This window comes from Pholis gunnellus, assembly GCF_910591455.1.
Source record: "Pholis gunnellus genome assembly, chromosome: 16".
Lineage (NCBI taxonomy): Eukaryota > Metazoa > Chordata > Actinopteri > Perciformes > Pholidae > Pholis > Pholis gunnellus.
The window spans coordinates 21,276,547-21,299,512 of NC_136543.1; the positions used below are offsets into that span (position 1 = coordinate 21,276,547).

The 22,966-nt window shown below is 45.1% G+C and overlaps 3 protein-coding genes across 4 annotated transcripts; 1 reads left to right on the top strand and 2 right to left on the bottom strand.

The window, feature by feature from the left end:
* Positions 1-64: 64 nt before the first annotated feature.
* On the bottom strand, positions 65-9,439 carry vps52 (VPS52 subunit of GARP complex; the record flags this gene model as incomplete). The annotated part of the gene is made up of 20 exons (XM_079176451.1): positions 65-1,034; positions 1,304-1,422; positions 1,770-1,881; positions 2,644-2,709; positions 2,898-3,005; positions 3,295-3,390; positions 3,520-3,643; positions 4,006-4,124; positions 4,219-4,374; positions 4,662-4,795; positions 5,520-5,577; positions 5,682-5,814; positions 6,414-6,514; positions 6,879-7,029; positions 7,132-7,307; positions 7,798-7,865; positions 8,103-8,178; positions 8,296-8,348; positions 8,631-8,712; positions 9,347-9,439. The coding sequence occupies 20 exons, from the start codon at positions 9,437-9,439 to the stop codon at positions 888-890; spliced, it is 2,172 nt and encodes a 723-aa protein (XP_079032577.1). The 3' UTR covers positions 65-887.
* A 283-nt stretch (positions 9,440-9,722) lies between these two features.
* Positions 9,723-11,828, top strand: rps18 (ribosomal protein S18). The gene is made up of 6 exons (XM_079176198.1): positions 9,723-9,769; positions 10,569-10,667; positions 10,855-10,941; positions 11,050-11,151; positions 11,426-11,517; positions 11,707-11,828. Exons 1-6 carry the CDS (start codon positions 9,767-9,769, stop codon positions 11,780-11,782), a joined length of 459 nt encoding a protein of 152 aa, XP_079032324.1. The 5' UTR covers positions 9,723-9,766; the 3' UTR covers positions 11,783-11,828.
* A 1,049-nt stretch (positions 11,829-12,877) lies between these two features.
* On the bottom strand, positions 12,878-17,966 carry LOC306708740 (E3 ubiquitin-protein ligase RING2-A-like; the record flags this gene model as incomplete). 2 transcript variants are annotated; one of them, XM_079176662.1, is made up of 7 exons in its annotated part: positions 17,663-17,966; positions 16,900-16,983; positions 16,341-16,501; positions 15,558-15,773; positions 15,049-15,402; positions 13,441-13,687; positions 12,878-13,021 (listed from the first exon to the last, which is right to left on the bottom strand). In XM_079176662.1, exons 2-7 carry the CDS (start codon positions 16,975-16,977, stop codon positions 12,878-12,880), a joined length of 1,200 nt encoding a protein of 399 aa, XP_079032788.1. In that variant the 5' UTR covers positions 16,978-16,983; positions 17,663-17,966. The 2 variants fall into 2 exon arrangements, with proteins under 2 accessions (XP_079032788.1, XP_079032789.1); XM_079176663.1 differs by having other exon boundaries at positions 16,900-17,966.
* Between the last annotated feature and the right edge of the window lie 5,000 nt (positions 17,967-22,966).

Sequence of the window (22,966 nt, forward strand, 5' to 3'; positions counted from 1 at the left end):
ATGGTGTCCTGTTTCCATTTCTTCATTGTTAAACTTCTCACACTGATCCTCACAAACCCAAAGAAACACGGTGAACTCTGCACCGACGGACCAACGACTCCCAACATTCACTCTGTTTCAAATACTCTCTAAAGCGCCAAATGTGGATTCATCCGCCGATGAAAATAGTCCCGAAACAAATGCACAACTTCCTCCTGTTTGATTAAAAAACTACAGTAAACAGTAAACGGTATACTTGTTTATAGTCAGACACTGACGAAGACATGTCGTCTTCTTCAAGACACGAGGAAACAATCACAACATCAGCAGCTTCGTCCTTCAGTCTCACAAAACGACGCTTTTGTTTCAAGTAAAAATGTTTGCGAGAGCTTCTCACTAGTGCAGCGTTATAAATGTTACAAAGCAAATCTCATCAGCGTACGATTTATTAATGCAGATTAAATAAAAACAAAGAAAAAAAACAAACGTCTGTTCAAGTGTTTCATGATGAAAGACACATTTTCTATTCAGTATTTCAGAGTTTTGATTTGTTTAAAAGTCACAATCCTTCAGATCTTCATCATTATTGATGGTCGGCCCGTTCCTCCTGCATCGTACTCCTCACTGTTGGTGGCGGAGTCCGCCAGTCCTGTGCTGTTTAAGTTAACTGCTTCAAAACACACCAGGACTGAAATCTTCAGGATCATAACTTCAAATCGAACTCTGATTATTTAATAAAATCTGTTTTTTACAGAGAAGCAGTAGCTGTATCGTTATCACAGTTATCTTTTTGTATCTCGCATGTTTAGACAAAGTGGAATAAAACATTCAGTGACTTGGTTAACTGATCTATGATGCGACTTAATGAATGTACAGGTACTGGAAGGCTTCCAGGTGTGTGTGTCCCGTTAGAAGTTGGGTTTGTGCTTCTTCACCTCCACCATGAGGTGGTGCAGGTTGATGAGCTCCGAGCGGACGGCCAGGCTGCGGAACGTGGGCTGGTTGAGGATCTTGTGGAAGCCGTGGTAGTACTGGATCAGCTGGGTCAGGGCGCCCTGCAGCACAAACAGGAAGCGGAAGCTCCGGGAGTTATTGCACCACTCGCTTCCTCTCACACATTAATATGAATATCTAACTAATGAGAGTGCGACACCCGGACTTTACCAATTCAAACCAATAATCTAAGTAATTAGGGGATTTATTTACCAACACAGAATTAAAGGTTTACTAGTTTCAGGTTGTGAAATGTGAGGATTTGATGTCGTTTGTTGGACTGAATTATGAAGAAATCACCCTGAGAAGGTGCAAAGCTTCTGGATCTCACCTGGATGATGCTGGTCCCGTTTTTGAAGTTGGTGAAGGACCTCATGACGTCCTGACTCATCGACTCCACCGACTGTTTCCACGTGCTGGAAAACCCCCGAACCAGCTGCGTGATACGAGCTGCAACACACACACACACACACACACACACACACACACACACACACACACACACACACACACACACACACACACACACACACACACACACACACACACACACACACACACACACACACACAGTGAGAAGTCACACAAAAGGATGTGAAGCTGAATGAGGCAGAGATTGAGAAATGAAACAGAGATGAATGACGGACGTTCTTTAGTCTGTAAAACAAAACTGAAGCGTGAAGTGAAAGACTCCTCCTCACGCTGAGTCAGCGTGTCGGTGTTTCAAAGAGGACTTCCTGTCTCTAATGTTCCTTTCACAATAAGAAGAATACTGGTTCTTTGGCTCGTCTTCTCACCTTCGTCGTTCTTTAGTCGGTCCAGCTGACCTTTCTCCATCAAAGCCTCGGCCTCCTTCACGAACGAGATCATCCCTCCGAAGGGGGAGGACAGAATCTCCTCGATGAACTCCTGCAGGAGGAAGAGGAGGAGGAGGAGGAAGAGGGTTAAACATCACAACATAACAGTGAGCGTCATTCAGTTTTATTTAAATGCGAAAAAAGACAAGATTTCAGACTTTAATCCAATTTACTTCAGAATTACAAGAAAAGTTAACTTTCAGTGAGTCAGGCTGAATAATATTTATTCATATATTTAAATAAAAGGAAAGTTTTAAAGTTAAGGTTCTGAGGGATAAAGTGCTCCCAAAAAGCATCTTTAAAAGTATACTCTGTATCTTTTACACATTAAAATGTCAGCGCTGTGTTTTATATGTTGTGTATTTACATTTTAATCAGTTTTAAGCCGTATTATTTCATATCTTTGTATTATTTTGAACTCTATATTTTAACCGGATGAAGGATTTTATTCAACGTGAAGCTGATTTTATTCAGTGTTCTAATCACATCTGTGGTAAAAAACCTCCTGAACACTGAAGGAATCCTAACGACTGCAACGAAGACAACAACTCCCATGATGCCACGCTGCTCCACCACATCACCAAACTACAACTGTTGTTCCTGTTTTGACTGAGAGGGAAAAATGTCATGTTACGCAATCCTGTTCCTCTGTTACGTAACTTAAAACATACCTCGGTCTGTTTCTAGAGTCTACAAGATTCTAATTTACCTGCAAGCGTGTCAAAATAAAAGCTTTAAACACAAAGAGGACGCAGGAGAATGAAGGGAGTGAAACAGGGCTTCAGGTTTCCCAGAATGCCTCAGTGATGTTTACCTGCGTCCTGGCCAGCAGCAGCTGTTGGAAACCTTCCACCTCTTTACTGTCATCTGCTGCCCTCTCCTGGACAAACAGGGAACAACAAGCAGTGTGTGTCTTTAGATGAGAGAGATGTAGATCTACGTCTCTAGATGAGAGAGATGTAGATCTACGTCTCTAGATGAGAGAGATGTAGATCTACGTCTCCAGATGAGAGAGACGAGAAACGTCATGGTAACGACAGAGCGACTCTACGAGCAGCAGCCGCTCACCATGAGGACGCTGAGCATCATGTCGTAGTTGTTCATGAGGAAGATGAGCTGGTCTCTTCTGGAGGGAAACTCTGCCGCCATCTTCAGCACGAAGTTCTCCACCTCCACCTGGAGACAAACAGAGAATCACAAACGCTTTATTCACAATAAACTAGTCAAAGAAGAATAGGAAAAGATATAAACACATAAAATATGATGAACAAAGAGAGAACTGAGGCTGTTATCTCTCCTCTCTACAGAGACTCCTTTCATACAAACAGTGATTTAACCTCTCAGGACACATATAGCTGGTCTACTGCTGCCTCCTTCTGTGTGTGTGTGTGTGTGTGTGTGTGTGTGTGTGTGTGTGTGTGTGTGTGTGTGTGTGTGTGTGTGTGTGTGTGTGTGTGTGTGTTACCAGCAGCTGTCCCAGCAGAGTGTTGGTCCTCTCGTTGGGAAACGTCTGGTTGATGCTGACGATGGCCGACGAGAACTCTGCGTAGCGACGGGTGATCTTAAAAATAAATCAACAAACACACTGAAACACGCTGCTGTGTGTGTGTGTGTGTGTGTGTGTGTGTGTGTGTGTGTGTGTGTGTGTGTGTGTGTGTGTGTGTGTGTGCGTGCGTGCGTGTAGACCTACGTAGTGGGGTCTGGTGTCCAGCACTCCCAGTCTCTGAGGGTCTGTGTTTCGGATGCTGTGGATGTTCATCTCGAGGATCAGCTCAAACCTCGGCCACAGCAGCTCCAGCACCGCCTCCCAGTACCTGAGCACACCGGTGAGGAAGACTCACTCACACCTTCATCACCAATGCAGCTCTTTAAAATGTATTTTCTTATTTCCTATACGTCAACAAGAGAATCACATTAAGTGTTTAAATCTCTTTTCAGGTCCTGGCCACGATGCTGGCTTTACATTCCTCACAATCGCCAAATAAAAACACAAATAACAGAAAAAAAGGTTTTAAAACAACATTAAAACGGAAGAAAGTGACGTCAGACTGCATCACTCAAAGAGTTGTCATTCAGTGTCAGTGATCAAATGATCCTGAATCCTGATTTTTAAATCTTGAATCTGGTCTTCTGTTGGACCCTTGAACCACGAGCTGGTCTCTACTGGGACACTGACTTGTCGAGGGCCGGGATGGTCCTCTTGGCGGTGATGGCTCTGAACCGGAGGATGATGTGGATGCAGAGGAAGACGGCGATGCTGTCGTAGCAGTCGGACACGTAGGCGGACATGCTCTTCTGCGGGGACGGAGCACAGACAAGACAAACATGACGCCTCAGAACGAAAACCATCCGCGGACCTAAAGCTTGAACAACGAGGCTCCGAGAGTACCAGGAACATGCTGAGAGTTTTCCCCATGATGCTGTTGAAGAGGTCGAGGGCGGAGTTTCCCGTCACCATGAAGAAGTCGGAGAGGAAGAGGAACTCCCTGCAGCCGTTGTCCAGCAGAGCGTAGTGCTGGCTGCGGAACAGCGTCTCGTAGGGGTACTGGAGGACAGAAACACCGCTGATGATCAGTCTCAATCACAAAAAAACTACAATTCTGAGTTCCTACAAGACGCCACAAGAGGTCAGAGATGATCAACACATCCGTACACGTTTAGGAGAGGAGCTACACGTTTGTGTCGGTATATACACTCAGACTACGCGTGTTAACTGCCGTGTTCTGTGGTTTAATATCACGAGAGTTTAAACGGAAATCATGATGGATAATTATTATCTTTAAAGAATAAGAAGTTATCCAGCCAGCGATGAGGACTTGAAGTGAACCTCACCCGGCTGTCTCCTCTCTGGGCCGTATGGGGGACCAGGATGGGCCCCTCCAGGTCAGCAGGACTCAGGATGGCCCCCCTCTGGCCCACGGTGAAGATGGTGTTCCTGCTCTTCAGAGACGGTTTAGAGAAGAAACCTGCAGCAGGAAGTCAAGGAGCTCCACGAACGCTGTGAGACGATCCACACTGATGACGGAACAGGAAGTCTGGACTCCTGAAGCTCTGTTCTTACAAACGGTCTGCAGAAAATCCTAATTGTCTGTTTGATTGTAATCGTTAACGCTAGATTGTTGGTTATTGTGTCGTGAAACGAAGGTTCAATCTAGAAACGTATCTTGTGTGACTGATAATAATAATAAAGGTTATTTATAGAAACGCATCAAAATGAGCAGCAGTGTTTTAGGAAAAAGTGTTTTTATCTTAATCTTTGAAACAGGATCTGTTTGATTAAATATTTCTTTAATAAAGTATAAAATACTTCCTGTTACAAACGGACACTGCAGCGGCTCTAAAATCAAACCGCTTCATAGACGTGTTCTTCTGTGTTTGGGCCTTTTTAAATGGACACGCCCCTTCCTGCCTGATCCACGTTATCAACGCATTAATACTCCAATCAGGACTCTCCGCTCGTCCGTCTAACGTTCTCCGCTTGATTTGGATCCACCTTCTTCATACAAGGTCACAGATTCATTTCTGTCACATGGATCGTCTCTGTTGTAGTTTTATCATGTTCATGTCTTTAAGTCTCTTCACTCTGAAGAGGACAGAAGGGTTGTGAAACCACGTGAGGCTAACTCGTCCACTGTTCGACAGGCAGACAGGCAGACAGACACACACACACACACACAGGTTGAAGGATATCTTTCTTGGCTGTGTCTTCTACTCCCATCAGGTCGTCTTTGTCTGCCACCTCCTCGTACTGCAGGACGGAGAATCGTCTGGTTAAAGAAGCTCGTGAAGGCTTTTCTGAAGGAACTAAAGGACTTTGAAAGCTGTCGCTCGACGGATGAAACTGAACCGAACCTGCACTTTGAGCAGCCGGCCGCTGTAGGACTTGAAGTAGCTGTAGTAGATCTTGCTCATGGTGTCCACGTACTCGTCTCGGATCTCCTTCGCCACCGTTCTCTCGTTGGCCAGAAGGAACTGATAGAAGAATCTACGGCGGTCAGAGAGCAGAAGGTTCCACTGAGTGTGTGTGGGTTTCAGTGTGAGACTCAAAGGCAGTTTAAACTGTGAATAAATGATAAAAACCTTCAATAAAGAATTGAAATGAAGAGCAGAAGCTGATTCACTGACTCAGGCAACCTCACTTCAAGTCTGTTCTTCTTCTAGAACTCATCGTCTTTCAGACTCGAGGAAATAAAACATTTATTTTACTTCTTTGTCTGTTTACGTCTGTAGATTTCTCCTAAATTCACCAAAAGTTACCATTACATAATGCCTCATTTGCATATTTAATTGTAAGACATTAAATCCTCCTCTTAGTGTGAGTGATGAAGTGGTGAAGCTTCATGGTGATCTCTATGAGTTCATGTGTTCACCTCTTCACCTGTAGAGTCTCTAAATGTCTGTAATGAACTAAACGTCTCTTTAAAGGACGTTTTCTCTCAATGAGTTTGTTCTCAGACTCTGATGATAAATCTCCTTCAGCAGCTCTTACACACACCAAACGTTACACGTTCACTCCTCTCTATGTGCTGAAGGTTCACACATCACTCACACACTCATTTATTAATAGAAACATGCAGCGCTCACCTGTACTTCAGCAGGGTGTTCTGGGGGATCTGGTAGTTCGTCATCGGCTTCCTGAACGAGTAAATCTTCTGCAGAATGAACTCTCGGATCTTTGACACGGCCTGAAGAGGAAGGAATAAATAATTATATCTAGAATATATAAAGTTTCACGTCAGCGAGAAAAGTTATTTACTAAAAAGGACGACGAGGAAAATAGAAAAAGAAAAGATCTGCAGAATATTTAGAATATTACATTTTCACGTGTTTTTCATGACTTATGACTTTTTAACTGGCAGAGTTGCAACAATAAGTCGATTAATCAGTCGACAGAAAGTTCATCTGAACTATTTTAATAATCGATCATCGTTTCAAGCAGAAATACAAACACTGTGACAGTCCTCAGCTGTGAGGATTTGCTGCTTTTCTTGGTCCGACATCGTCGTGAAGTGAATATTGTGGGATGTGTGCTCGGGTATTCTGGTGAACCTTGAGCTTGAGGCGGTCCACGATGTCCTGGATGTCCGTGCAGGCCAGCGTCTCTCTGAAGCTCAGCTCTTTGGCGAAGTTGATCTTGTTGTTGAGCTCGTGAAGCTGCTCCAGGAACTCCTGCTCCGTCACGGGACTGTCCAGGATGGTGCTGCGTGGACACGGAGGACAACGTCAGACGCCACAAAAAAAACAAAAAACAAAAGAGACATTTGACGGTCGTCTACAGCGGATGCGGAGCCGTCCCACTCACGAGATCATGGCTCCGGGCACCACCAGCTCGTCCACCAGCTGGCTGAGGTGGCTGCGTACCGCCTGCCTGTTCTTCAGCCGCACGTTCATGCTGACCGACTGCTGCTGCAGCGTCTGGATCTCGCTGCTGATGGAGGACAGGTCGCTCTGGAAGCCGCTCAGCATGCCCTCCATACGCTGACGGAGAAGAGAACTCAAACATTTTACTCTAAATAAAATAACTTGGCTCTTTGCTTGTTGCTTCTGTGAAGTGTTGGTTTTGAGTGTAACATAAAGTCTCGTTAACATAAATAAAAATGTGTTATTTACCATCCAGACAACATTTGCTTTATGGTCTGTTTGACTCTAAATGGACCATCATTTACTAAATGAACATCATGCTGTATTGAAGAAGACTTGAAACTAGAGATTGAGACCATAAACTCATGTTTACAATGTTTACTGAGGTAATAAATCAAGAGAGAAGTAGAGTCATTTTCTCATAGACTTCTATACAACCAGAGGAGTCGCCCCCTGGTGGACACTAGAGAGAATGCAGCTGTAACACACGAAGCACTCAGCTTTAACACACGATGTTCCGAACAAGGTGGGGGAGGGGCCAAAACGCCCTGATCTCGGGCAGAGACCTGTCAATCACGGCGTAGACCACGAGGTGGTCTGGTCTTACCTCCAGTATGGAGTCACAGGCGGTGATCTGGTTGTGCAGCAGAGCGATGTTCTGACTCTCCTTGATGTCTGACGGGCGAACGGTCAGGAAAATATTCACAACATGTTTAAAGTAGATGCAGAACCAACATGGCTTTGAACTCAGAGAGAGAGAGAGAGAGAGAGAGAGGACATGACTGGTGCTTCTGTCATAGCAAGATATTATATTAATAATATATATGATGTAATATTCTTTGAAGCCTAAGTTAAGATGGTATCTGTAAGGAGACTAATGTCCATCATGGAGACGTTCAGACTGAAGGATACAGTCTTTGATGGAGGCCTGTTCGATCCTCTGCAGCTCTGACTCCACCTGTTTAGAGTACTGCCTCAGGTCTACGCCCTGAACACAGAGGAGACCAGAGTCATCGTCACATTCAATAGAACAATGATCTAGAACAACACTATAACTTTGTTAAACGCTGCCGGTCAAACGTGACGCGTCAGGATGTTCTCTCACCGTTTTGAGCGCCTCCTTCACGAGGTCGTCCTCCAGGTTGGCCTGGATGTGAACTGCAGGAGACGCAGAGGAACAACGTTCACAACTAATCACACACAAATTCTGCACAACACAGAACTTCAACAAAAGAACTTTCTGTCACATGTGATGAAATGAGTGTCATTAAGATTACAACAGAATAACAGAATGAACAGAGATAGAACACAACAGCAATCACAGTAAAGTAAATCATAGTATTTAGTATAAATATAAAGTGTAGCTGCTGACAGACATGAGACGGATGATCTCCTCCTCGAGCTCCTGATGCCGTTTGAAACACATTTGAATGAACTTACTATCCACTTCATCCAGGATGAACTCGTCCGTCGTGAGGTCCAGTTCTCCGAGGTTCAGGTTTGTCGTTTCTCCATCAGCGTTCTAGAAGAAAGAAGAGACATTATTAATAAAACGTCTTCAACACGTACGAGTAAAGGAAGTAACGGGACACAACGAGGCTCAATGTTCAGCTCAGGAATCATTTCAATATAAATCACTTTTTAACACATGAAAACCTGACTGATGGAGAGGAAAACTACTCTCTGAAGTGTATTCAGTTTAATGTTTAATGTCTAATAAATTGACTCATTTAATTTAAGTTCAACTAAATAGTTTTTTCTTTTAATTTCTAAGAGTTCAAGATGATGTTTTCTTATGATATGGTAATAATTATTATCATATTATAATCATATTATTATGATGATAAACACCAGTGACGTTGAACTGTGTTACATTCAGGAAGTCACTGAGCTGCTCAGTGTTTTCACAGGATGCTAACAGCTACATTAACTTCCAGCTACATGGATATATTGGTTAAAACACACAATTTTGAAATACTTTATTTACTGTAAATTATTATTGTTATTTTCATGTAAAGTTGCAGCTCATTGACAGTCAGCCTCTTGTTGTTGAATGCTAACAGGATGCAGGCTATTAAAAGAGCGCATAAACAGTTGAGTATTTTAATATTCGTTCACTACAATTGAAGATTTAAACACAAGTACTCAGACGTCACCTCGTCGTGGAAATACGCCATCATGTCCGTCGTGTTTCCAGCTGTGTTTACATGGAGAACAGCTCCGACGGCTGCAGCAGCTACCTCCGCCATTACGGCCAATTTACACTGACGTTATAAAGAAAAGAAAGAAAGGTTCCGCCTCACCAATAACGAAGAAGCCTCGTTGAGTTTAAGAACAAGCTATTAATGTGACGTTAGATTAAGTGAGACAAATAAACGCAAAATAGTTCATATTTATTTTTGTGTGACTACGTTAACGTTGCAATTATAATTGCTTGTTTAATTGAACCGGTGTTAAACATTTTTATTTTATCGTCGGATAGATTAAAAGTGATGGACTGACTTCCGCTCAACGATAACATTCAAACTCTCGCGAGAATTTAGCGGCTTCCTCTTCGCTCGGAACCTACTTCCAAGATGGTGAGTACATTTTCTGTCAACCCGATATAGGTTTGAAATCTTTAATCATCTAGCGCTGATCTGTCTTTTTTATTATTGTTTAACATTAAATAAATTCTGTACAGTTTGTGCAAGCGGATGGATGTTGAATTGTTGGGATATTAGTCCGAAATGAAGCATATTAACGCCGTTTACTGTCGGTGCTGAGCTGAGGTGTATGGACGGTCTACAGCTAACTAGCTTCATACTTTCCAAAGTGTTAGCATGTTGAGCTCACAGCACCAGGCTGGGGGCACGTTACGCCGGTGAAGACTCACGTGCAGCCGGGTCAGTTGAAGAGCTGAGCAGCTCCGGGTTTCGGTTTAGTGAAGTTTGTCTGAGTCGTTTTTAAAGTGCTCTTAGTTTGTTGAGTTAGCTTAGCAACAGCTCCAGTAGCTGTGCTAACAGGAGCCAAAAATGTTAGCTGCAGATGCACAGATTCTGTACTTTAAAGTATTTGACCCACTTTAACTACTAATAAGACCCAAAAACCTTTTGTAAGACACGTGTTGGAGAGTAAATATCACGTGTGAGCATTAATTTAGGCTGAACTCTGGTGTTACACTGGCAGCACCAGTAGTAGCATGTTTCCCTGTAATGTTACTAACTGAAGCTCTAGATCTCTTAAGCTTTGGTTTTCAGCAGCTTTTGATGCTTCTAGATTTAGTCTTTCCCAGAGGATCCAGATGTGCATTCTTTCCCTACTGTAACACCAACATCTACATTATAAATGCAGGTGTTTTCACCCACAGCTGACGTGTTTATTGTTCTGTGTCTTCAGTCTCTGGTCATTCCTGAGAAGTTCCAGCACATTCTCCGTGTTCTCAACACGAACATCGATGGCAGGAGGAAGATCGCCTTCGCCATCACCGCCATCAAGGTGAGCGAGGTCTCCCGTGGAGCGGAACGGGGCCGTGTGCAAAGGTCTTGACGTGCACTCATTCTGTATTGTAACGTTGTGTTTGTCCGTCTTGAGACCGGACCTGATGGGTGATTCTTGATCTGAGAGTTTCTTTTGAGACGTTCATCTTGTTGTATAATAACTGTTAACGTCTGTCTCGTGTCAGGGTGTTGGCAGACGTTACGCTCACGTCGTCCTGAGGAAGGCCGACATCGACCTCAACAAGCGGGCCGGAGAGCTGTCTGATGATGAGGTGAGGGGCCTGGGGTCTGTAGAGGGGTCTGACGTCTCGTTTAATGCCTCCAGACTGCGTAGACGCTGCAGTGTGTCGTGTGTTTTAAAGTCTGTGGATGTGTTTCAGGTTGAGCGTGTGGTGACCATCATGCAGAACCCTCGCCAGTACAAAATCCCCGACTGGTTCCTCAACAGGCAGAAGGACGTCAAGGACGGCAAATACAGCCAGGTAGGAGACCGCCACTGAGGCACACGTCGACCCAAAACCACCGTCGCACTGATGTAGAACCTTCTCCATCGAGTCTTTAGGATAACGTCACATTAAACATCGAACGCTGAGTTATATGAGCAGATGTTAGTCTTCACGTGTACAGATGTGTGACTGAATAATAACTTTAAAGACATTTATCAGACCGTTTTTACTTTGATGTTTTGAAGCAGACGAATAACGGAACATGAACGAGGTTCCGCTGCGTTCTTCACGTGTGACTAAATGTTTTCAGGTCCTCGCTAACGGTCTGGACAACAAGCTGAGAGAAGATCTGGAGAGGCTGAAGAAGATCAGGGCTCACCGGGGTCTCCGGCACTTCTGGGGGTAAGACGTTCCGTCTACGGTGGCGTCTGTGCCGCCGCGCGTCCTCGTTAAACTGACTCGTTAGCGTTACCGTCCTCTTTGAGATGCTACCGACCGCTAAACGTGATGAAACCTGTTTATCAGGTCGATGATGTTGAGCTGAATTATTGTTCTTGTGTTAACCGTCTTCTTCTTCTTCTCTCCTTCCAGTCTGCGTGTGCGCGGTCAGCACACCAAGACCACCGGGCGTCGCGGTCGCACCGTCGGCGTGTCCAAGAAGAAGTAAACTCTGCTTCACTTTGTTTTCAATAAAACGCCACCGTTTCAACATGTTTGTGCTGCTTCACTCTGTTTGTAAGAAAACACGTTCACAACAAACCAGAAGAGCAGAGCTGTGTTTTTATTGTTTTATTGTGCTGCATGGCTGACCAGCTTAATTATGCGACAGAAGAAAAGGGAAATATTGTTAATATACAGATATTTCATAGAGACTGAGGTAAGCTAAGAACTTCTATGGCTGCAGGAAATATAAAGTGCACACACACGGAAATGATTTCAAACATGACGTGAGACTTATGGCTTATTGGAGGAAACACGCTGTGACAGTTAAAGGAACTCATGCAGAGGACACTTAAACTCAGTTACACATTAAAGGAATAAAACCATTAAAATATGCAGTCACTGTCCTACCCCAGTGCATGCTGGGATAGGCAGTTTAAAAGGAATCGGGAATGACTGAACGTCACAGAAGTGTAACCTTGTTAAACATCAAAGGTTTGACTAGAAGCTTCAGTCACGTTCTTAGAAATTAAATTATGCAAAAGATTTCATAAATGGATTCAAATCAAATCACTGAAGTCTGAAAGCGATTTAAACCTGCAGAGCGAGTCCAGAGAACAAAATTACAACTTAATATTCTATAATCGACAAATGTTAATAAATATTGTAAATTTGGACCCAAAACATAATGTTAGTAAAGTGGACTCGTTCTCCTGAATGAAACTGGTCCTCTGTGTTTTAATCTGTTCAGAGATGAAAGAATCAGGACTCCTCGTTCTGTAAGAACGTGTTCACACTGGAACAAGAGGACAAAGTCTGAGATCTGCAGCTCCATCGTCCACAGTGTTGGTTTATAATAACGATTATTATCTTCACATGAAGCTTATTAAGGTTATTAACCACAAAAGAAAAGAGATTTTGTGGTTTGTGTATATTTTTTTCTTCTTCCATGTAAATCCTTCAGAAATGTAATCGAATCTTAATGCCGGAAAAAAGATACGCTGATAATGAGCCGTGACCTTCCAGCTTCAGAAGGAGAGGATCTCTCCTCCTCCTCACCCCTCCCTCCTCCTCCTCCCTCCTCACCCCTCCCTCCTCCTCCTCACCCCTCCCTCTGTGTGGGGGGAGACTTCTGTGCCGGTTGCTGCTGCTGCTCCTTGGTGGGAGCGTAGAAGAGCTCCAGAGGCTTCCTCACCTTCCAGTACTTCTCGTTGACCAACTCCAGAGTCAGAGAGCCGTTCAGCGTCTGAGAGGAAAGAAACACCTCAGAACCTGCTCAGATAGAACCAGAACAGACAGAACCTGCTCAGATAAGAACCTGCACAGATTAGAACCTGCACAAATAGAACCTGAACAGACAGAACCTGCTCAGATAAGAACCTGCACAGATTAGAACCTGCACAAATAGAACCTGAACAGACAGAACCTGCTCAGATAGAACCAGAACAGATTAGAACCTGCACAAACTGTAATTCTATATTATTCTGGATCTGTGTTCTGTGACGGCGTATTAGGCCAAATGTAGACGGACAATAACAGAACCAGGAGAGGAAAAAAGAGGATATTCTCTGAGATCTAAGTGTCCAGAGAACCGTTAGCGTTCTCCGGAGAACCTTTAGCGGAGCGAGGAGTCTGTTACATCTAAAGTGAAAGCTCGTCACTCACAGAGAACTGTCCTCCTCTCGTCATGATGTAGATGGTGTACTGTTTCTCACTGATGTTCCTCAGACTCGAGCCCTCTCCTCCTCCTCCGGCCTCCTCTCCTCCTCCTCCTCCTCCTCCTCCTCCTCTCGTCTCCTCTCGTCCTCTGTCCTCCGTCTCCCCGTTGGTCTGTCCTTCCTCCAGAGCGATGCGCAGAGCCAGGTACTTAGACAGGTGGTCCACTGTGGCGTTGGCGGTCGTCTTCACGTATCTAGAGGAAGAGCGTCAGTGAGGGTTAGAACGATCGTACAATCTGATGAGTCTGCAGAGTCCAAACCTACAGAAATGAACGACCGATGGAAACACAGTTCTCAGTATTAAGACCATCTTTTAATAATCACGAAGGTTTCAGGTAGTGATGTGACCTTTCGTGTTGAGTAATCCAGAAAGATTTTTATGAGGCTCGTATCGAGGCTCGTGTTGATGACGTACGTGGTGACGATCGAAGCCTCGCGAGCCGGCCGGCCGGACCACGTGACTGATTCAGGAAGTGGTTCACGGGTCTAAGGGGCAGCGAAACACAACGGACCCCCTCTCACATGTTGTGTACTTCGGACTTTATTGCGCGTTTGCTTGCAAAGTATTCAAGATTCTTTTTTCTGCGATGGAACCAGCAAGAAAGAGATTTTGCCGTCTGGGAACATTTTGAGCTGATCTCTCACATAAGCACATACAGCCGTGGCTCATTGGGTAGAGCGGGTTGTCCGGCAACCGCAAGGTCGGCTGTTCGATCCTCGGCTGCTACGTGTTCTATGCCGAAGTGTCCCTGAGCAAGACAGCAGCTCACTGCTCACAATAAGCTCGGGATGAGTTAAATGCAGAAGTCAAATTTCGTATACGACAATAAAATCCTAACTTTAACTTTTTTTTGTTTTACTTCTCACATCACAACCCTCTCCCCTTTGTTTCCACTTTCCCGGTTGACCTTTGACCTCGCCATTGTATCATAAAGATCACGCATCACAAACATCATTCAAGTCTTCACACACCAAAGCCACGGCGTCATTATAATCACTGCCTGTTCTACACGTCTTGTCCACTTGATGGCGCTGTAGAGCAACTGAAGCACCGCGAAGCTTCGGCCCGTGAGTGAACCGATTGGATGGAAAGCTTCAACGCTTCATGAAGCTTCATCTCGCCATCTCTAGTTTCAGTGCAGACGGGAACATTGTGGATTCTGCTGCTAAAAATCATCGACTGATTCGGAGAAAAAATAATCATTTCAAGGCAAGAGATTAGTAAAATGATGAGATGTATTTGACTAAAGTTGACTCAAATACAACCCGACATGTATCCGAATACATCATCATCATCATCATCATCATCATCATCATCATCATCATCATCATCATCAGGCCAAACTCATTCAACTGGTCAGGAACACATTTGATTGGCTCATTTTCTCACAAACCAACGACACGATGCATCATGAGTCATTGTTCCTAATTTAGGCAGATTATTCGTATCTTTGTAAATTGATACTTCCTCTACGTGGAATCTATCGACAGGAAGTTCAGGTGTTTGTGTTTTGGGTGAGCGGTCCCTTTACCACAGAACCTGATCCGGTCTCACCTGGTCTGGCTGTAGTCCTCGGCCTGGACCAGCTCCGGGTGCGGCCTGAACACCAGCTCGATCTCCGAGGCCGGCCTCTCCTTGTGGCGCCTCGGCGGGGGGGCGGGGCTTCCGCTGTCCGCCTCGGGGCCCGAGGCGCCGCCACCTCCACCTCCGCCGCCGCCGCCGCCGTCGTCTGACGCCCGCGGCCGCTTGCGGCTCGGCCCGGCCTCCGAGGGGGTGTGACCCGGAGGGAGGAGGGCGTGCGAGGGGGCGGAGTCATGAGACAGGTGTGAGCGGGCGTCGCCGTTGTCCTCGGCGCCGCTGAAGGTGGTGTTGTCGCTCTCCTGGGTCGGCTTCTTCACCCGGTGGTTCCTGCACATCAACACAAACAAAACATGTTCCGCCATCGGACGTCTTTCTGTTCACAGACCTCACTGATTAACTTTACTGATGTGAAGCGACTAGAAGAAGCTTCACGGATCACTGAGGTGGCCGATGTGTGACCGTGATTAAACAGTAGAACAGACCTGTAGCGAGCCTGCTGCCGGAGCCCCTCCTCGATGCTGGAGCTCAGCGCCTCCTTGTTGTGCAGCCGGTTGAGGCGCTCCAGGACGCGGCGCTGGTGGGCCTCGTACTCGTCCCGGCTCGGGTAGATCTTGGAGATCAGCGCGTCGAAGTTCGAGTCCCGGCGCAGCGAACGCCTGGAGACCAGCTTCTTCCTGCAGGTCGGGCACTCTTTGTTCCTGGAGGAGGGGGGGGGGGTTAGTTCTGAGCTCACGTCTGGTTCAGTTTAATCTTCTGAGTACTGGATCGGTGTGAAGCTCAGGTCACCTCTCCATCAATCTGACACGAGGCTGAAGGAAGGCTGTTGTCTCTTTACCTCTCTCTCTCTCTCTCTCTCTCTCTCTCTCTCTCTCTGCTATTGTGTTCTATTTTACACTTCATAATTCTATTGTTCATATATGTTTCTATTCTATTGTTTTTGCTATAACTCTGGCGCGATTAATAAAGTTCTATTATATTTGATCTTATCTTATGTGATGAATGACGTAACTTTTCCTCTTCAAAATGCGTGCCTTTAACTGCACTGCATTTAAAATGAAGCTGTTAATAACAGCGGCGGGTCAAACGGACGTCACGTCATGTTGTTAAATCACCTTTAAAAACTAAACTTTAGTTTCCACGAGATGCTCGTTTTTTCATTCTACTGCTACGAACGTCAACGATCCACAGACTATCATCACGTCGAGATGTACGGCGGTGTGTTTATAGCGGACAATAAAGCGGCGCGCCGTGCCCCGGTGACTCACCCTGAACGCAGCGCGGTGACGATGCAGTCGGAGCAGAAGCGGTGAAGACACTCTTTGGTCGTCATGGTGTTCTTCAGCATGTCCAGACAGATGGGACACATCAGCTCGCTGTGCAGAGAGCGAGGGGACACCGCCACCTCCGTCCCGTCCATGATCGCCTCCTGAACACACACACACACACACACACACACTCATTATCATACCTGTGAGGACATTTTACTGTCTCACTGTCTCCTCACACGTGATGTGTTTTTGGAGACCATCGTGTTGAAGGAGGATCCTAAGAGTCACACTGAGCTGATTTCCATGATGGAAATAACCGGACGCACCGGAACCATCGGTCATCTGAAACCGTTTGTTAAAGGGCAGGTGATTGGACGAACCGTCTGTCAATCAAACTCTTGCAGAAGAAGTGGGGAGAGGAGATAAAAACGTCTTTTTAAAAATCGAGTAAAGTGCCGTTCTTTGCACTTCTTCCAGTGAAATACTCTGTAAACTGTAATGACAGAATGAGCAATAAACTGTGTACGTACACACACACACACACACACACGTTTACCTGAGGACTCCTGTGAAGCTCATACAGACTCAGCTCCCAGGTCTTACTGGGCGTCTGGATGTTCACCGGAGCCGCCATGACGACCTATTCCCACACACACACACACACACACACACACACACACACACACACACACACACACACACACACACACACACACACACACACACACACACATAAATAATCATTAGAATAATCTGCCTCTGTATTGTTACTTCATCCCACTGGTTGTTTGGTTTCAGGAGGAAACACATCTGATTGTCATCAAAGGAAAAGCTGTTTATAACGCGGTTATAACGCGTGTAGAAGGAGACCAGAATGGGGCCGAGGGGGGAACCTTGGGGAACCCCACCTCTGGCTATAAAACATCAGAAACGACGCTAAACAACATTTTAATAAGGTGCGAGTCTAAAAACAGACCTGCAGTGTAAACTATGATAGATATTGATGATATTTGATGATGATAGATATTTATCATAACATACAACACGATTAACACATTACGGTGAAATGAATACGAAACAACATGAAGCTGAAATCAAAATTAAAAGAATATTCATTGTTCAAAGGATGTTAATACTATGAGACGATCATCTCTAGTGTGATGAGAATTAAACACACTGACGTCATCGGTTTAAAATCAATAAACAAGTTTGCAAAGTTTTGTATTTGTGTGCATGATTTACAGATAAATAAACAGTAGACATGTTCCTCTTCCTCGACGGAGGCGTTAAACTAGAGAAGAAGAGAAGCAGGAACTCACCTGACGTGTAAGTGACGAACAGCTGACTGTCTGCACGAACACACACGCACACACACACACACACACAAACTACTCAATACACCACTCTGACGACACACTGCGGTGATTGTGCTCGTGCACTGTCGGTAGAGACGCTTTTAGTTACGACTGTTGCTCGCGCGGAGAGGAAAGAAGACAGAAATGAAGACGAGCGCAGCATTTTATTTTCGAGCCCCAGAAAGCTAGCTAACGTTAGCTATGGTCGTCTTTCTTCTTCTTCTTCTTCTTCTTCTTCTTCTTCTTCTTCTCCTCCCAGGAACAAGTCGAGTTCTCTCTCCACCCGCCGTCTGCTCGGCAGGCGCATTGCCCCTGTGACCGCGACAGTGCCCCCAACGGGCAGGCGGTGTATTACAACGGAAAACGATGGATAGATAGATAGATAGATAGATAGATAGATAGATAGATAGATAGATAGATAGATAGATAGATAGATAGATAGATGGATGGAGGGATAGATATACAGATATATTTTTTTGAGGTAGGAAGTGAACCGGTTTAAAGCAGAGCCATCAACACCGACCCTATAATGCAGATACAGTGGACCATGATATAAACATCATGGTCCACTGTATCGAACAGTGTGTAGCAGAAACCCTAATGTTTCCCTCTACAACCTGAAAAGCAGCGGATCATGAATAAACTCTGGTAGAATTGACTCAACACGCGATACATTCTGGGAAAGATGCCAAACAGAAGTTCATTACTTGTGCTGCGTTCACTTTTAAGGTGAGGTGTGTCAGGGTGTGAGTGGAGGGCATAGTTGTTGCGTGGGTGTAAGTGCAGTTATGTAAGCGGCCTTATTGCTGATAATTAGCCTTCGTGATGTCTTTGTTTAGCCTGTTAAGTGCCTTTGGCTGATTCTGTGGAAGACTAACCATTACACTGGAACACTAGGCGGGGTTTTAAGCATCAAAGGCGCTTCACAAACAAGCTCGCCCTGCTTCCTGCTCTACATTATTCCCCCGAAACATTTCAAACAATAGTTTTAATGAAGGGGGAAGGAGACATGTCATTATTTTTGGGGATGGGTCAGGGAGCGTTCCTGAGTCTCTTTGGTTCGTTAAGGAATGATAATTAGAATGTACTAATTGGCAGGTGTTTACTTTCAAAGCAGTGCCTGCCGGCACCACACCTCACTTTGTTCCAGCCGTGACAGCCTTCAATCAACCACCTCAGAGGAATGCGTTGGAGTGAGCCGGAACATCGGTAGCGTGCCGCTGCAGCCCGTTTCCCTTTTTATCTTACCGTGGAAGTGATGCAGAGGTGTTTCAGATGTGTCGAGTCAAAGAGCATAACTGATATATATATATATATATATATATATATATATATATATATATATATATAATACGTTCATATGCGCATCTACAGACTGTTCTTTAATCTACATACAATAACCCCTCAGTGACACGTGTTGCCCAGTAATGGGCCAATAAAGAAGAATAAAAAGGAAAGTGATGAATAGAATAAAAATGAAGAAACAAGCAGACTTCTATTTGAAAGCAGCTATTATTATTACTATTAATATAAAGACACTTGATCTCCTGACAAACATCAAATACAACAAGATCTAATGCATACACAAACAGTATGTATACGCGTAAGAACACATGCATAGAAAGGGAAAAAGTGCCTCATATATTTAATATATTATATCACTATGTATGCTTGTTGAATGATGGTTTGTCGACCTCAAGAAGAAGATCCATCGCCTCTAAAAGCCGTTTCACCATAAGAGCCATTTTATATTGTTCACAGTTTTTTTGTATTTTATGTTTTATTTTGCGAAAGCACTGTGTGTTATGCCCTTTAAAATGTCTATTTTTGGTTTGTATGAAACAAAACGTTCCCTTTGTGTTGGCTTTGGCGCCCTCTGTGGACTAAAGTGGTAGTGTTTCTGAGCACCGGACTCCCTTTAGAAAACCTCTCAGTCTGCTGCAGCAGGGTCTGACAGTTGGCCCCGCTCGGCCCTGGTCCTGATATTTCAATAAATGCTTTATGGCATTTATGCAGAAATAGTTTTGCTGTGTTAATCTGTAGTTTAACCTTTAGTTTCTTCTGAAGTAGCTTTAAGTTAGAGAAAATCATCAAATCCCTCTGCATCTGCTAATATATATCTATATATATATATATATCTATATATATATATATATATACACTCTATCATCTTGTTTCAGCTCTATATGATGTTTATATGAGTGAGATATTCAAATATTCATATTTCGAGACTGCCCAAAATTGACATATTTTGAACAATTTGGAATCTTTGCTAGAATTTCAAATAAATGTGAGCTGTTTGAACTGCTCGTCGATGGGTTTGAATGAAACAGAATGAGGCAAAAATTAATTTATGGTTAATTTATTGATTGAGAAGAGAACATGTTCATTCATTCATTAGGTTCAGCGGAGCAGCTCACAGTCACAAACAATTACAATAAACTATAGAATAAGCTACTTACATAATTTCATACACTCCTTCAATATCAAGAACTTAATTTAAATGATGAACATGATTGTGACATCTTTAGCGAGCGCGCACACACACACACACACCAGAAGTACAATAACTTGACCTTAAGTGAATCTAGAGGTAATTTTCTGCTATCCAACTCAAACATGCACACAATAAATACAATAATAAATATAATTATTTAGATCAAATATCAGCGATGTTTGATACTGATTAGCTCAAGTAATTATTTAAAGCCTGAGCACTTTACCCATGAGTTAGATTAGTTAACCCTTTCCTGCCTGCTCTGACTTTGAAGAAAGAAAAGTGATTGAAGATTCATAATTTGCACATACACATCATAAATAGGATAATTAGATTGATACATTTAAATAGTAACTACATACTTTGTATTCAACAGGTAAACTATGGGTGCATCAATTCTGACATGCTAATGTGGCTGAATTGTGTTGCTCCCTACAGAAGGACAGCAGCTATGACAGCCACTGTGACAGAAATGAGACTGAATTTATTGTTGATCACAGCTGCTGATGAACCGACACTTCCTGTTGCTGCTGCTGTTGCACCGGCTCCTAATCCTGATCCTGATCCTGCTCCTGCTGCTCCTGCTCCTGCTTGTGCTCCTGCTCCTCCTGCTCCTGCTCCTCCTGCTCCTCCTGCTCCTGCTCCTGCTGCTGCTGCTGTTGTTGCTGCTGCTGTTGTTGCTGCTGCTGCTGCTGCTGCTGCTGCTGTTGTTGCTGCTGCTGCTCCTGCTGCTGCTGCTGTTGTTGCTGCTGGTGCTGCTGTTGTTGCTGCTGCTGCTGCTGCTGCTGCTGCTGCTGCCGCATTGACAACCCTCGCTGCTGCTGTACCTGCTCCCGCCGCTGCTGCTGTTGCTCCCGCCGCTGCTATTTCTGCTGTTGACGGGACCGGGAGGGGTCCTGTGCCTTGTGGCAATGATGCTGCCGCCATGGACGATTGCACTGCATTTGCCGTTAGTTCCGCCATCTGTGCCACCATGATTGCATCTTCTATTGATTCACGCTCTGCTTTAGGAATGGTGTCGTCCGACAATAATTTCTGTAAGTCTGCTGCCACTTCTGCCGATTCCCTGTCCACTTCATCGGCGGCGTTTTGAGCCGCGGAAAGCATTTCTGGCTTAGAATTTGACGATGCCGCCTTCGTTGCTGCCTTTGCTGCTGTGTTTGCCGCATCTGCTGCTTTTACTGCTGCTGCTGCTATTTGCGCTGCTCGTCGTCCTGCTGATGCCGGTGATGTTGATTCTGCCGCTTGTATTGCCGCCAGCGACGCGTCGCTTGCTGCTTCAGCTGCGTTTCTTGCTGCAACCGCTGCCTCCTCCGCTGTTATTTCCCCCTTTGCAAGTAAAGTGGCGGCCTTTGCTGCCGCTTTAGAAGCATTTGCTGCCCTTTCTGCTGCTGCTCCTGCTTCTGGTCCAGCGGCGGCTGCTGCTGCTGAGGCTGTTGCTGCCGCTGCTGCAGCGGCTGCTGTCGTACCTATCACTGCTGCCTTCTTTGCTTCAGCTGCTCCCGTTGCTGTACCCGTTGTTGCTAATGCAGTAACTTCTGGTGTTGGTGGGGTCGCTGCTGCATCAGTGGCTGTCCTTAGCAGTGGTTTTGCTGCATTCGCTGCTGCGGTTGCAGATCTAGCGGCCGCCTCTGCTGTTAATGTCATTATTTCTCTGTTGTTTGCTGCTGCGGCTTTTGTTACTAATCCTGCTGTAATTGCTGTGGCGTCCACTATTTCTGCCACTATTTCTGCTACGCCGATTGCCGAAAGAGTTGCCATTGGCAATTTTGCTCTTTCTTCTGGTGTGACTGCTGATAAGGCATTTAATGTTTCTACTGCTGCTTCTGACACTGTTTTTGCAGCTTCTTCAGTCGCTTTAATTGCTTCCGGCGTTGCAGTTTTCAAAGCCGTAGCCGCTGCATCTGCTACTTTTCTTGCCGCAGATGCTGCTAGTATTGCTGCATCTACTATTTCTGACGACCCTATTGCTTGTGCTGGTATTGCCGCAAGTGCCACGTAAGCTGCATCTGCTGCCTCTTCAGCTGCTTGTACTGCCACTTCTGGTTCTGCACTTCCTGCTGCTACTAATGTTGCGGCTCTAGCTGCTATCAGTGCAGCCCTTACTGCTTTTTCTAATGCTACGGAGTCTGTTGCTCCAGCCGATGCTGCTGCTGAGGCCACCAATGCTGTTGCTGCTGCTGCTGCTGCTGCGGATGTCGACACTGCTGCCGTTGCTGCTGAATTTTGTCCCACTGTGGCAGGTAGTGCAACCGTTGTTTGAACGGATGACATGGTTGCTCCCGCTGGCGGTGGTGCTGCTGTTGTTGTTCCAGTGGATGACGGTGTTGTTCCTGCTGGTGATGCTGGGGGTGAAGGGATGTCTGCACGTGGGAGTGCGGCTTCTGCAGCAGTCGCTGCTGATTTTGCAGCTATTGCTGCTGAATTTGCTGCTGCTGTTATTATTGTAGCAATGTCCTCTGTTATGCCTGTTTTAGTTGCTATTGATGCTGTCAAAGCTGTTGCTTCTGCTATTCCTGCGGTTGTTTTTGCTGCTGATAGTGCTAGTGCTGCTGGCCCACTGGCGGATAGTAATTCTGTTTCAAATATTTGCGCTGCATCGTTTGATTTTTCAGCCACTGTTTTTGCAGCTTGTCTAGCTTCTGCAATTGCTGTTGGTTTACCTGAGGCCACCATTGCCAATGCTGTTGCTGCTTCTTCAGCAGCCTTTGCTGCTATTAATGATGCATTTGCAAGTCGTGCCAGGGCTTTTGCTTTTGATGCTGGTGCTG

Bases quoted from the DNA above. Each gene is read 5' to 3' on its own strand.
- rps18 (XM_079176198.1), top strand. The intron at 11,152-11,425 runs GTAGGAGACCGC...AAATGTTTTCAG, and splicing joins AGGACGGCAAATACAGCCAG to GTCCTCGCTAACGGTCTGGA. The intron at 11,518-11,706 runs GTAAGACGTTCC...CTCTCCTTCCAG, and splicing joins GGTCTCCGGCACTTCTGGGG to TCTGCGTGTGCGCGGTCAGC.